The sequence below is a fragment of the Leucoraja erinacea genome, chromosome 4 (assembly GCF_028641065.1).
Source record: "Leucoraja erinacea ecotype New England chromosome 4, Leri_hhj_1, whole genome shotgun sequence".
Classification (NCBI taxonomy): domain Eukaryota; kingdom Metazoa; phylum Chordata; class Chondrichthyes; order Rajiformes; family Rajidae; genus Leucoraja; species Leucoraja erinaceus.
This window is the reverse complement of record NC_073380.1, coordinates 78597271-78612702: the sequence shown is the minus strand read 5'-3', so window position 1 is coordinate 78612702 and position 15432 is coordinate 78597271. Positions and strand designations below refer to the sequence as shown.

At 38.5% G+C, this 15432-nt stretch overlaps 1 protein-coding gene across 1 annotated transcript in view; it reads left to right on the top strand.

The window, feature by feature from the left end:
• Positions 1–15432, top strand: part of LOC129696566 (exostosin-1-like) — a 114868-nt gene that overhangs the window by 62043 nt on the left and 37393 nt on the right. Inside the window, exons 2-4 of the mRNA XM_055634598.1 lie at positions 539–632; positions 6046–6153; positions 11337–11456. Coding sequence (XP_055490573.1) covers positions 539–632; positions 6046–6153; positions 11337–11456 — 322 coding nt within the window. The remainder of the gene's footprint in view (positions 1–538; positions 633–6045; positions 6154–11336; positions 11457–15432) is intronic.

The following is a 15432-nucleotide window of genomic DNA, read 5'->3' as shown; positions in this document are numbered from 1 at the left end:
ATTTAGCACAGATCAAAGATTGAACTGGCAGCTTCCTGGTCAGTTTTCTTTGATTATTCATTGGGTAGGCTCACTGACCAATTTCTGGAGGCTCCAACATTGCCCAATTCAAGGATCCATTGTTTAGGATCCAAAGTTTTGTGATTATTAGTGACCTGGAGCCTGAAGTAATTTGAGAAAATGAATTTCAAATTTCACCATGGCAGTTTTTGTATTTGAATACATTTTTGTCAACAAAATCTGGAAATAAACAGATGCTAGTAAGTGAATAAGAAGCTGCTATAATGTTACTTTAAAAACTTAACTGATTTGATCATTTTTGGTGGAAAATATTCCCATATATGCTTTCAGATATTCAATCGGTCTCAGACACTTTACTTACTGGAATTGCCTTGCAAAGATACTTGGGGAAGCTGGGAATGGGTAATTAATCCTGGCCTTGTAACACCCCAAAAATGAATTTTGAGAAGGTTGAAACTTGTTTGAGTTGAGTTTAAATGGATGAGTTTCCATAAACCTCTTAATTATTCTTTCCTAGGTATGATTATCGTGAACTATTGCACAATTCCACCTTCTGTTTGGTTCCCAGGGGTCGTAGACTGGGATCTTTCCGATTTCTGGAGGCTTTGCAGGTAATTGAGGTGTAATGAATACAGATGCTGCTGTGCTTTCTAAAAATAAAATTGAAAATTCAGAGCATGCTTAGCATCTACTTTGTATATATTTATGTTGTTTCTACCAAGTAGAGTTGCTGATACATACATATTTAGTACACAGAAAAGAATAATATAATTGATTATACTTCACGCATGTTTAAATTGTGCCCCTTCCTCTCAGCAATCTAGACATTAAATCTAAGTAGTTCAGATCACGTCATTGACCTTATTATTAACACTACTTTTCCTTGCACAGAGGCGCTGATCTGCAGAGAATCTCCAGTATTTTTTATAATATAGGTTTCAAACATGTAATCTTTTGAATTTCATTAAACACAAGAAGCTCTGGAATCTTGGTGTTCTTTGTATTCTCATCCCAGTTTCTTATTCTCTAGATTATTGCCAACATATTTTGGAGCAAAAGGAAAGTTGCTGGTAATGTTTTGTCACTAACGGATTGATTCAACACTTAACGCACCTAATGTTTACGTAAAGTAATTAGACAAATAGCTGCATGGATTTAAGCATTCTATGTGGCCTCCAACTTTACATTACTCATAAACCACAGGCTAAAAAAAATAAACATTTGCCATAATGCAAATTGACGTGTCTAGGTATTAATTTAGGAGATCGTGTTTATTTTGTCATATGCTCCAGATATCCATCAGACTTTAAAAAAAAAATCTTACTTGCTGCAGCTTTACAGGCACATTAGACGCAACCAAAACAAATATACAATACATTTTTATGTTTAAGTAAACCAGACCATGGCAGTACAAAATTTGAAGGACGTTAAGCGGACATAGTAGTGCAAAGTTTGTAGTAGTTCGGGTCTAGGGTACAGTTATGGTTATGATAGTGCAAGGCAGTTCAAAAACCTTATGGTTGATGGGATGTAGCTGTTCTTGAATTTGGAAGTAAGTTTTCAGGCTCCAGTACCACTTTGCCAATCGTAGCAGTGCGAAGGGAGTGTGGCCAGGCTGATGCATAGATTCAACAACTGAGCACCCGTAACGCACTTAATGAGTGAATTCCAAATCCTATTCAAATCCTCTTGCAAAAAGCCCTTCTTAATTACTTTTTCCTATTCAAATCCTCTTGCAAAAAGCCCTTCTTAATTACTTAACCTGCATATTAGACGATTTATATGCAAAGTCTAATTGGATACTCCTCGATCTCACCATTTTAACATGTACTCCACGATTTATTTTTATGTCAAAGTAGATGATCTCACATTTTTCCCACATTTTATTCCATTTCGCCTATTCATCTAATCTTTCCAAATTCCCCTGAAGCCCACGTCTCCAATTTCACAATCACCTACCTGTCTTTGAATCAACAACAAACTTGGATGTATTGCACTTGATCCCCTCCTCCAAATCATTGATATGGATTGTGAAGACTTGTTTGCTGATTGCTGATCAAAATCAACAACCTGAAAATGACTTGCTTCATGCTGTCTATTTCTGTTCATTAACTAAATTGCAATCCAAGCCATTATAACACTCTTAACTTTGTTTAATAATTTCCTGTGTGGCATCTTTTTGAAAGCCTTCTGACACTCCAAATATACCACATCATTTGGCTTACCTATATCTATTCTTACAAAAAGTACTAAAGATTTGTCAGACTTGATTTCCCTTTCAGAAATCTGTTTTGACTGTCGATCCTATCTTGTGTAGTAAAAACTCCTTGCCTCATTTCCCTGCTCCTTAAGCTAGGATAGCTAGTTTATAATCTTTGATTTCTCTCTGTGCCTCCTTTCTTAAATATTTAATTCTTAAATATTATATTTTCTCCCTTGGAACCTGCAGAAAACATTCTACAATCTGATGTTTTGAAAGATGACATTGAATGTGCCCACTATCTCCATCAATGAAACTCAAAGCCTTGACATCTAATGCATCCACCATCTCCTTAATGAGACTCTACTTCAAATTTTAGGATGTGGAACATCAGTTCCTTGGTATCCGTTGGCTTTGAGTCTCATTAATTGTGCAAGTATTAGTTTTTGCTAACGTTAAGTGGTTCAAGCTCATTTATTTCGGAGTTGTAGTCCTCCACTATTTCTAGGAGATGTCCTTTCTCTTGTAAGGCAAAAAAAATATTTGGTTAATATTTCTTTAAATTAAATGGGAATTCTGCCTGACATAAAAATTAATATTACAGGCAAATACAGCCCAAATGCAACTAACTTTTACACAATTTTAAACCTCATCTATTTTCTCATCCAGCACTCCTATCTCCTGTCTATCTAATCACCTCTTTCTATATCTCTTTCTATATCTAATAAATGGAAAGAACAATGGCATTGTTATATGTTTTAGTTTTGGAGATACAGCGCGGGATTTGACCCTTTGGCCCACCGTGTTGGCGCCGACCAGTGATCCCCGCACATTAACATTACCTACACACACAAGGGATAATTTACATTTCTACCATGCCAAACCTGCACGTCTTTGGAGCGTGAGAGGAAACCGAAGATCTCAGAGAAAACCCACACGGTCACGGGAGAATGTACAAACTCCATACAGACAGCACCCGTAGTTGGGATTGAACTCGGTTCTCTGGTACTGTAAGGCAGCAACTCTAACGCTGCGCCACCATGCCGTCTCAAGGTGTTTGGTACCAAGTAATAGAATTAAATATTTTTTCAGGTACAAGTCTCAGATTTTGTGTGAAATGATAGACACGGGTCTATCAGAACACAGATATTCAAAGAATCAGTCTTTACTTCTTACACCTACATCTATATTTGTCACTGATCTAAAACTGTTAAACCGCTTTATTGTTGCGTTTAGTGTCAATAGGTCTTAATTCTGCAGAATAAACCCATTAAACAAGGAATTAAACTTTAAAATCAAGTCTACGTGAGAAGTTGCAATGTTTTTCTTAAACTAATTGATAAATATTTTCAGAACAATGAGTGCAATAAATGATAACAATGAAAAGCATACTCAGCAAATTATGCTAAGTCTGCAGTTTGAAAGTAGGATGTCCTATGTCACTGCAGAAATTTATATTTTGTGAAGCAGGAACCCAAATATTTTTCCTGGGTATGCGTTTCAAAGCAGAAGGCTGATACAAAATTCCATTGGATAATGCATGAGACTAATTATATTTACTTCCTCTTTTCCTTTTCCTTAATCATAGTGTTCATTTAGGCTTATAATAAAGTATAGTTTAAGCTGAGGATATTCAAAATAATGAGATGCTAATAGCAACAATAATAGCAGGTTTTATAATTGTGTGCAATTTAGGATCAGAATGTGTAAGGTACAATTTTAAATTGAGTATGGAATTTATATTACTGACTTGTTTTGGTGGCTTTTTGTACCACATCAGCTGTTACCAAATTAATAAAAATGTTCTCATTTTTATATTGTGTCAGATTTTTTTTTTTTCTCTTTTATCATTGAGTCTTGGAAATAAATTATTTTTTCAAAAAATAGAATAGAATAGAATAGTTTCTTTATTGTCATTGTAACATGAACCATGTACAACGAAATTTAAAAATGTCAGCCAGTCGGTGCACCATTCAAACATTTCTAAAAGCTAACGATACATACAAGATAAAATATTAAAAGATAAACAACTAAAATAAATATGACGAAAATAGCACGCATAAACAACCAACCCTCCATCCTTCTGTCGATTTCACAGTGTACCACATTCCCTTAGTATGTCTGGCCCCTTTTTTACTTGGCGGCTACATTTAGTGCTTTTATAGCTGTGGGGTAAAAACTGTTTTTTAGTCTGTTGTCCTTGTCCTTGTAGATCTGTACCGTCTGCCTGACAGCAACAGTTCAAACGGGGAGTGTCCGGGGTGGGAATTGTCCTTTATGATACTCTGGGATTTTTTGGTGCAGCGGGAACTGTGTATGTCCTCCAAGGTAAGGAGAGGGCAGCCGACAATCCTCTGGGCGTTGTCAATGACCCTCTGGAGCGCTTTCCTCTGAGCCGCTGTGCAGCTGGTGTACCACACGCACACACAGTATGTTAGTATGCTCTCAATGGAGCACCGATAAAAGGACAGCAGCAGCCTCTGAGTGATGTTATTCTTCCTGAGCACCCTCAGGAAGTGCAGTCTCTGCTGGACCTTTTTCAGCAGCGCAGTGGTGTTCACGTTCCACGTCAGGTCCTCCTCAATATGGATTCCCAGGAAGCGGAAATCCGCCACCCTCTCCACACAGTGTCTATCATAAAGTGAAGGTTGATTAATTAAATATATTAACTGTAACTTTGGGTGTTAGTTTGTCTTACTGTGCACTTTCATTAAATAAAATAACACAAGTAATTACATTCTGAGGTAAGTTTAGCACTGGGCTTGACCAATTGAGTTAGAAGTAAAACACGATTTTAAAGACTACTTGCTAAAGTTGGTAAATTTTTTTAAATAGTTGGGGTTTTTTAATTTTAATTGAAGACCTATATAAAATTCAAGAGCTAATAAGATAATGCATAATGTGAATAAGACTGCACTGCATGTTCTACAAAGGAGAATGTGGTTTTGAAAGGGTGCCATACAGGTTCATAAGAAATTGAGAATTGATTTGTTGAATGTGTTTACATTTCTGAAAGATAACTTTAGATGAGCTTGTTTGTAAGATTTTAAATGAGGTGCCTTTGCATGAAGAGGGCAGATGCTTTCTCCTTGGTTGTGGTTAGCATTTCAGAAAGTGTGAAAGAATTCTAAATTAGGCTGCATAAGTGAATAAACAAATTTGTTAAAAATACTGTCGAACGAGTTTACTGACTGATTCAGAAAACTATTCTATGATAAATGCTATTGCTGGTTGGACTAATTAATCTGTTACCAAATTGTCATTGTGATGTGTTTGTTTCTAAATAGTGTAGTGGTTATGTTAGTAACTTAACCATACAGATATCCAGACCAATAACATGTAGAACTTAACTCCTCCAGCAGCTTGGTTAATGCAAAACCATCTAGCAAGTTTTTCTAAACTGCTGAAGTTTAAGGGACTGGTCCAGCGCCATCTGAGGAGAGGTGACAATGTGAAAAATAGATGGGATTAGTACAAGTGGGTGGTTGATGTGATCAAAGGGAGTAGAACATTCTGTTTCTGTGTTATATGACTCGGGAAGATCTAATAGTATGCGATAAATGCATGCGGTGATTGGAGCCTGAGAATTTTAAAATAAACAATGTATTTTAATAATTTAACATAAATGTTTCTCTGCTGAGAGATGTGGAAAAAAGGTTGAGGGGGGAAGTGACCATTGCAAAAGTAGTATGTAAAGAAAATCACCGTTCTAAACCATGTCACCCTTACTAAAGAATATTATTTTAATTCTTCTATCATTTTTAAATTTGAAACATCTACATTTTTCATTTTGACTAATAACAGTTTTCATATTTATTTTGTAGGCTGCATGTATTCCAGTGATGTTAAGTAATGGCTGGGAACTACCATTTTCAGAAGTTATTGACTGGAATCAAGCTGTTGTCATTGGAGATGAAAGGTTGCTGCTGCAGGTAGGGTGGGGCTGGGGGGGTACGATGGTGTTGCAATTCTTTCTCACCATCCCTAATCTATTGGAAAATTGCAGTCTGTTTCAATGGGCTGGAAAAGGGAGATTGTTGATGATTTCCATAAAATCTCCTTGCTTTTATCTTAAATAAAGAAGCCAAAAATGCTTTGACACGAAATATTAATACTGTTTCTCTTGCTGTACATGTAGCCTGACCTAATTTTCAACATTTTCTGGTTTTATTTTGAATTTCCTGAAACTGCAGTTTGTTGTTCATTTACTGATTTGTATTTCCATTGTCTGTATTGGTTGATGTAAATCATTGCATTAAGACTTAAGCACATGTGCAATTTTACCCAGCACACTATACGAACGATGTGGTGACAGAAAAAAAAGGATACTTGGATGTTGTAGGAAGGAACTGCAGATGCTGGTTTAAACCAAAGATAGACACAAAATGCTGGAGTAACTCAGCGGGTCAGGTAGCATCTCCGGATAGAAGGATTGAGTGATTTTTCGGGTCGAGGCCCTTCTTCAGACAGTCTGACACCAGACAGAGTGCCACCAGCCCCCTCCCCCCAGTTTCTAGTGTGCCTGATGCAGATGTAAGATTGGCTTTCCTGGGAGTAAATGCATGGAAAGCAACTGGTCGGAATGGAGTTGCTGATCAATTCCTCTGGAACTGTGTGGATCAGATGGCATAAGAATTCATAGTTATCTTTAACTCCTCACAACTCCATTCTGAGGTCCCCACCTGCTTCAAAAAAAAGTCCACTGTCATTCTGGTGCCAAAGATGAGTACGGTTGCGTGCTTATAATGACCATCATCCAGTGGCTCAGACAGCCACCACATGGAGTGCTTTGAGATACCAGTGAAGGTTCACGTTAATTCCAGCTTCCAGCCAGCCTTGTTCCACTGCAGTTTGCTTGCCATTGCAACTGACCTGTCATCTTGATCAGTAAAGGTGTCAAAGGTTATGGGGAGAAGGCAGAACAATGGGATTGAGACAGAAATATAGATCAGCCATGATCAAATGGTGGAATAGTCTTAATGGGCTCAAAGGCCTAAGTCTGCTCCTATGTCTTATGGTCTAATTGCAACAGGTCCACAGCAGACGCCATCTCCCTGACCCTAAACTCTCCTCTGGAACATGTAGATGACAAGGACGTTTAAGTTACATTCCTGTTTCAATACCATAATCCCATCCAACATCTCCAAACTTCTGGACTCCGTACCTCTCAACATCATCTCTCATCATCATCTTCAAACTTCTAGACTCAGTACCTCTCTCTGCCACAGAATCCTCAACTTTCTGACCACAGACCACAATCTGTCAGGATAGGTGACAATAGCTCATTTACAATCATTCTCAACACTGGTGCCCCACAAGAATGTGTTCTGTCCCCTACAATTGTACCTATGGACTTATGACTGTATGGCCAAATTCAGCTCTAACTCCATCTACGAGTTTGCAGATGACACCACTGTGGTGGGCTGATTCACAAACGAATGATGAGACGTAGTACAGGAAGGAGAACTTAGTCACATTGTGTCAGGTCAATAATCTCTCTCTGAATGTCAGCAAGATGGAGCTAGTTAGCGACTCCGTGAAGCATGGTGGAGTGCATGCCCCAATCAGCATCAATGGTGCACTAGTGGAATGGTTGAGAGCTTCAAATTCCTTGTGGTTAATATTACCAATAAACTGTCATGGACAGACCACGTTGATGCAGTAGCCAAGAAGACATATCGATGCCTCTGCTTCCTGACGAGACTAAAGGGGCTGTCCCACTGCGGCGACCTAATTGTCAAGTTTAGAAGAGTTTAGGAGAGTTTGAAGAAATGTCATGTTGAAGACCTCCAACTATGTAGAAGACCTCATTCAACCTCCTTCAACTATGTCGAAGACTAGCTTCAACTAGCTTCGGGAAAATTGGACACCGAATAGTGGAGAGTGAAGACGACCTCCTTCGACCTCCCTTCGACTATGTTGCAGACTACCTTCGACTACCCTCGATTACCTACGAATAACATGCCGACCTACTTCAACTAAAGCATTTTTTTTCCCATGGCGACCTTTTTTCACTCGCGGGCATTTTTCAACATGTTGAAAAATACGCCGCGACCTAGCTGAGGCCTCGAGTACGCAGGGACTACTCTCAAGCCTGAAGGAGAGTTACAAAGACCTCCTAGGACCTTGTGTCGACCATGCTGCGAGTATGAGTCGAGGACAAACTCTTCTAAACTCGCCAATTAGGTTGCCACAGTGGGACAGCCCCTTAAGGAAATTCACACTGGTATTCCTCCTCCTACTGTCCTGTAGAAGATAGAGACATGAAAGTGCATACCACCACTCGGGATTTGGTTCTTCCCCCTGTTATTCAACTTCTGAAGTCCTCATATGCTAGAAAACGGTCCAATTCACCTCCACCGCAGTACAGACATTCGGCTTTGTCCATAGAACTGATGCACTATAATGGTGAAGAATGTATTCTGCCCCCTGTATCTTTCCCTTGGCTCTATCTATTGTACTTGAAATGTCATAATTATATTTATCTATGGTATATCTCATTATCGTAGTTTAAAGATACAGAGTGGAAACGGGCCATTCGGCCCACCGAGTCCACACTGATCATCAATTTATGATAGGGAATTTACAGAAGCCAACAAATCTACACCCCTGCACATCTTTGTAATGTGGGAGGAAAGCAGAGCACCAGGAGAAACCCCACGTAGTCACAGGGAGAATGTACAAACTGCACAGACAGCACCCGAGGTCAGGATCGGACTCGGGTATCTGTCACTATGAGGTAGCACCTCAACTGCTAAACCACTGTACCACCAATGCAGATTCTGAGGTTCCCCCTGCTTTAAAAGAGCATCAATAGAACCATTGCCCAAGAAGAATGTGACATGCCTCAGTGACTATCATTCAGTGGCGTTACATCCGTGGTGATGAAGTGCTTTCAAGGTTGGTTATGATGCAAGAACCTGGACATATTATAATTTGCTTACTGCTACAATAGATCAATGGAGGATGTGATTTTGCTGGTTCTCCACTATGCACTGGACCACTTAAACAATAAAAACACATCAGGCTGTTCATGGATTATGCACAATTTGGCACTCAACACCATCTCCCTCCAAACTGGTTTCCAACCTCAGTGATCTGGGTCTCTGTGCATCTTTTTGCAGTGTGGAGTCATGCATTTGGGTAGTTGGAATAAAGGCTTAGACTATTTTCTAAATGGGGTGAGAATTCAGAAATCGGAGGTGCAAAGGGACTTCGTAGTGCTGGTACAGGATTCCCAAAAAGGAAGGCGAATGCAATGCTAGCTTTAATTTCGCGAGGGCTAAAATATAAAAACAGAGATGTAATGCTGAGGCTTTATAAGGCACCCTGAAGAAATCTGAAGAAGGGTCTCAACGCAGAACGTCACCCAATTCCTTCTACAAGTATGAATTTCATTGTTAAGTTTTGGTAAATATGGCGACAAACTCTCTTCACTCTTGACAAAGCTAAAAATGTATTAAACTCTGGTACATTGATGATATAAATAAGAATTTTGATTATGAAAATGTATTTGGAGAAATTTCCAATTCTTGGGGCTAATCCTGATGATGCATTGATTTAATTCTGTAACTAAGATACGTTAATGACTCACGGTACCTGTATTTATGTTACATGGTCCGATGTTAATGGTGTCATTAGATACTGCTATATTTGGAAGACAGTTTTTCCCCATTACACTTGCATCACTTGAGTTTAGCATGTTTAATTACTGTTTAGGACTGCATTAACATTAGACTTTAGAAAACAAATGTCATGAAGTTTGGTTAAAGATTGTTTAAATTTAACCATGCATTTCAAAAAATATTTAATGCATTGAAGTGTGGACATTGTAATTGTCTCTGGAATTTACAGTGTACGTCATTATTAGGAAAATTGATTTTCCCAAGTTTATTCTTTCCCAGTAATTATGTTCTGTAAAAGTTGCACACATATTTCCATAGTGCATTGTAGTACGTGTGATGAATTCTCCAGCTGAGATTATTATTTCCTTTCATTTTCCATTGTGTTTGGAATTGCATTTTAACGTTCACATAGCAGCATATTACTGCAGGAGGCCAATTACAGGCTTTTGAGATCGATGGCATACTTTTTAATAAGACCAGTGATTAAAATATTAAACAACTTAACATTCCAGATAATTATATATTCATTATTACATAGTAGTCAAGCCATCAAGAATGATTCTTAATAGCCTGCATTTTGTTGCTAGGCTTGCCAGATATGTTGGTAATTGAGCGCAGAAGGCTTAGGTTTGCTGAAAAGTTACTTTGTCAGTTTCCTGTTTCTGAAATTCAATGATTGAACAGCAGCTTGCTTGAATTTCCAATTATCTTTACAAGGGGATCTACCCTCTGATCCATCATCAGAGCCTTTTCTGTTGCAATGCAAATTGGAATTTTATAAAATTGCACAGAGTAATATATTTTAAAATAAATTAGTGTTATGGTTTTGGGTTAACTACAGTATTTCCCAGCAAATGAAGACGCTATTTTTTTTTTTTTTAACCCAAAAATAAGACACAAACATTTACCTGCGTCGTGGTGGCGAAGGTTAGGTTGTTATCCAAGAAAGATAGACTTGGCTATCCCTAAGTACAACAACATCAAGAACGATGTTCTTACAGTGTGGAATCATGTATTTTGGTAGTTGGAAGCGGCTGTAAGAGGACAGCGCAGCTTGGGATGGGGGGGGGGGGGGGGGGAAGAGTTCCTTTCGCAGCGTGGGGATTCTGGCCTGGGCTGCTCAATTGGCTGGGGCCGCCAGGGGTAAAGTTGTGGGGGGGGCAGGGGCAGGAGTGTTGAGAGGGGGGGGGGGGGGGGGGGGGATCATGCCAGGAACTCACCGCTACCGCGGCGCTCTGGGCCGGAGAGGGAAGTAGCTCGAGTGGATCAAAGAAATTCCTCACTGCGAAAAAACAGCTATACTGTTGACCTTATTGGTTGCAAGTTTGTTTCATGTGTACTCTCACACGAGTGCCTCGCAAATTCATTGTCACACAGAAAAATAAATTGTCATATTTTCTCAATTAAACATGTGATATATTCATCAATTAGGAGATTTATTTTGTGTATATTATGTACTATTGCTTATTGTACATTTCTTTGTCCTACAGATTCCTTCTACTGTAAGATCTATTAATCAGAACAAAATCTTAGCACTTAGGCAGCAGACACAGTTCCTATGGGATGCTTATTTTTCTTCAGTCGAGAGGATAGTGTTGACCACATTAGAAGTGAGTATGACATTTAGTCTAATAATAAATGTCAACCTGTTCCTATAATAAGTTTAAAAATGTTTTCTGAATCAGTACTAAAAGATTTAAGTTTTTAAGCACGTTTACAAATTACTCAAATCTTGTACTGATTATGTGGAACTGATTATGTCCACAATTAAAATGTTTACTTGCCTTTCAAACAGCAGATTTAACCATGTATATGGAAACCTTATATAATGGGGGAAAAAATATTTGTTACTTGGAAATCGACAAATTAACTAATTATTTAGCTAATAATATCTTCTGTGGGGCGGCACAGTGGTGCAGACGTAGAGATGCAGCCTTGCAGTGCCAGAGACCCAGGTTCGATCCTGACTTCGGTGCTGTCTATATGGAGTTTGTACGTCACCCTATGAATGCATGGGTTTTCTCTGGGTGCTCCAGTTTCCTCACACACTCCAAAGATGTACAGGTTTGTTGGTTAATTGACTTTGGTACAATTGTTCATTGTCCCTAGTGTATAGGATCATGATAGTGTGTGGGGTACATCTATCAGCGCAGACTCTGGGCCGAAGGGCCTGTTTCCACACTGCATCTCCAAAGTAAAGTCTAAAGTCTATCTTTGCTTAATATAAAACAGGGAAAGGCACTGACACTGTCAATGGGCCAGTTAGATCCCAAGAGATTTCCAACTGACTAAATTGTCTGGTATGCCATACTGCTTATATTTGACAAGCTAGTTGAATGGAAGAAAGCTTTGTAATATTTCAACTTCTCGTTCTTTGGGAATTTTATGTAAATTACATTATATTATTTAGATGTTCTTCAGACTATGATGATCTAATTAACATTTAATTATCATGTTACGCACCAGCATCACATAGCCATTCATTTTGGTTGAGGGATTATACAAAAATTGATTTGATGCGAATTACATTTTATACAGAACATTGAAAACAGTGTAAAGGTGGAACTTTTAATTTTTAACTTTAACTATTAACTTTTAACGCTAATAAAGTATTTGTGTTGCCGTTTGTCAACAGCTTTCATTTATGCTGCTAAATTTGTGGGGTATCCATACAGATCTGAACATTCCTTCAGAACTATGCTCAATTGCTATTTAATGCACCACGCAACAAGTATCGACCATTTACTCATCAGAGGTTATGTGTCAAAAATCTACCTTTGGCCATTGAAATTCACTCGTCTCAATTCTTAAAAGCTAGAATCGTAAGGAGTTAAAATTCTAAAGACATGTTTTATAGTTTCCAACAGGAATACTTAATTATCTCGTTATCAAGTAGTTTGGATATGGAGACATTTATATAATGTAGTTAGTGTATAAAGGGTGGCACAGCTGGTAGAGCTGCTGCCTAACATCAACAGAGACCAGGCTTCAATCCTGATCTTGAGTGCTGTCTGTGTGGAGTTTGCACGTTTTCTTTGTGACCACGTGAGTTTCCTCCAGTTTCACCCCACATCCCAAAGACGTGTGAGTTTGTAGGTTTATTAGCCTCTGTAAGTTACCCCTAGTGTGTAGGGAGGGGATGCGAAAAAGAGATAACAGAGAACTGGTGTGAATGGGTGATTGATGGTCAGTGTGGACTCAGTGGGCTGATGGGACCGTTTCAATGCTGCATCTCTAAATTAAACTAAAGCAAGTTTGCATTGTAATTTGTATCTCATTAAAATTTACTTAGATGTGCAAATGTTAAACTTTCTCCCCATTATAGTGAACATAGCATCTGCATGCATGATGGAGAGTTGGGTGGTAGAAGTGCATGTGGCTTCAGGGTTGTGGAGAATGGGGCAGATGGGTGGTAGGGATAAATTAAGAATATATCAACCAAGATTCTAAATGCTGATTTATCAAGAGTACAAGCCCAGTCAGCTTTAAAAAAAATAACCACATTCTGAATCATTATCCACAATTTTCAGCGAATCTGAGCATCTCCATCAACTATGAGAAGCAGGCTTGGTCACTTCCCTTGCCTCCCATCATTCAGTCTAAATTCAAATTGTTACAGCCAGATTTGTTGCTATGACTGAAAAGCAAATTTCACTGGGATTTGATTAACAGTGACTGGTTCAGTGTGACTTCTAAAAGTAGTAACATTCGCCGTATTACTACATGTACTCAATTTACAATTCACAATTTAAGGAAACTCCTTGATTTACAGAACTTTTTTCATTGTAATAAACAGTCCTTAATGTTATTGCATAGATAGCTGTAGTCATTATTGGTGGGGTGGTGAAGAAAAATTAGGTATTCATTTACTCCCTCCCACCCCAATGTAAATACAGTGCGAGCACATTTTATTCATAACTCAAACGTTTGAGTAGAGATTAATGAATTCTGCTGGGCTGTACTTCAATTACTGAATGTCTGTAATGCAGGGTTCACCTATAATAGGAACTATTAATTATACATGAGCATCAGTTTTCAATTACCGGGTATATTAGATCCTGCATGAACATTGTAAGACCTTCCTGTCTACCTTTTAGTCTCATAAGTTATAAATGGCAATTGAAATCACACGTGTAACCATGCCATTAAAATCCCTGTCCATTAAATTGGTAGTTGCACCTGATTGACTCGTATGCCTTGAGATTCCAGTCAGCAGACCCTTGATTTATTGGGCTCTTATTGACATAGTTGGTCCTTCAAACTTTCCACAGTACACAAATCATGTTAGAAACCAGCTATGGAAATAAATCCCTCCAGGATACATTTGGGGAAATCTCAATTTTTGATCTATATTACTTCAGTACTGTATCGAAGATGGATGGTTTGGATGTAGCCGAGTATTACACTCACCAAGTGCAGAGATGATAAATTTATAGAGAATGAAAAGGACGGTTAAGCATGTATTACAACTTGAGCATCGATGGTTTATGTCCCTGAAATTAACCTAGAAAAATATGAGATCTTTGTGATAAGACTTAAAAGAACATGAAGGAAGTGATGAATCTTTGGAAAGTTCCAATAAGTTCAAGGCAATCGTGGCTGGTTCATACTTTTCACTAATATACAAGCTTGTGTGATATTTATCTGTGGGGGAGGCAACAAGTGTAGGTGCCATGGTGATGAAAGGTTTTCCGCAGAAGTTAAAATAAATCTGCAAGGGAGGTGGCTCTCCCTTGAATAAACATGTCAAGATTGTTTAAATGTTATATGAACCACATACAGAGCAATGAAATTCTTACATGTTGCAGCTTTACAGGCCTGTTAACACAATAATCCACAGATGAATATATAATACAATAAATTGATAGCCGTAATACTAGATAATTAAAATAACAGTGCAAAATTTAAGTTCGTAATGCAACTAAAGACACCGTCCATGGAAGATCATAGATGCTGTAGTAGGATTAGTGTTGTTGGGAATAAGCTGTTCTTGGTTTTCAGTCTGGGATTCAGGTTCCTGTAGCACCATTCCAATAGTAATAGCAAAATGAGAGCGTAACCAGGGTGGTGTGGGTCTTTGGTGATATTGGTTGCCTTTTTCAGGCAGCTCCTCCTATAGATCCCTTCGATGGTGGGATCCGTCAGTAACCTGTGATGGAATGTAGGCACTTTGTTCCCGACTATTCAAGATGCCAAATCAAGACGTGATGTAACTAATTAGTATACTCTATATCATACCCCCATAGAAGTAAATAGTGTTCCTCAACATACCCAATTTCCCCAATCTTCTAAGGAAGTAGAGGTGTTGATGAGCTTTATTTGTTGTGCTGGACCCAGGACAAGTATTCAGAGATAAAAGTGCTGAGGAACTTGAATCTGTTGACACGCTTCACTGTCTTCCTGTCAATGAAGACAGGTTTGTGGATATTTATTTGTGGAAAATCAGGTCTGATTTTCCCTTCCTGTAGTCAACAATCAGCTCCTTGGTCTTGCAAACATCGAAAGTAAGATTGTTGTTCTGCCACCATTCAATAAGATTGTCAATCTCCCTCCTGTATTCTGGTCTATTGGAACCTGTTATGTGCT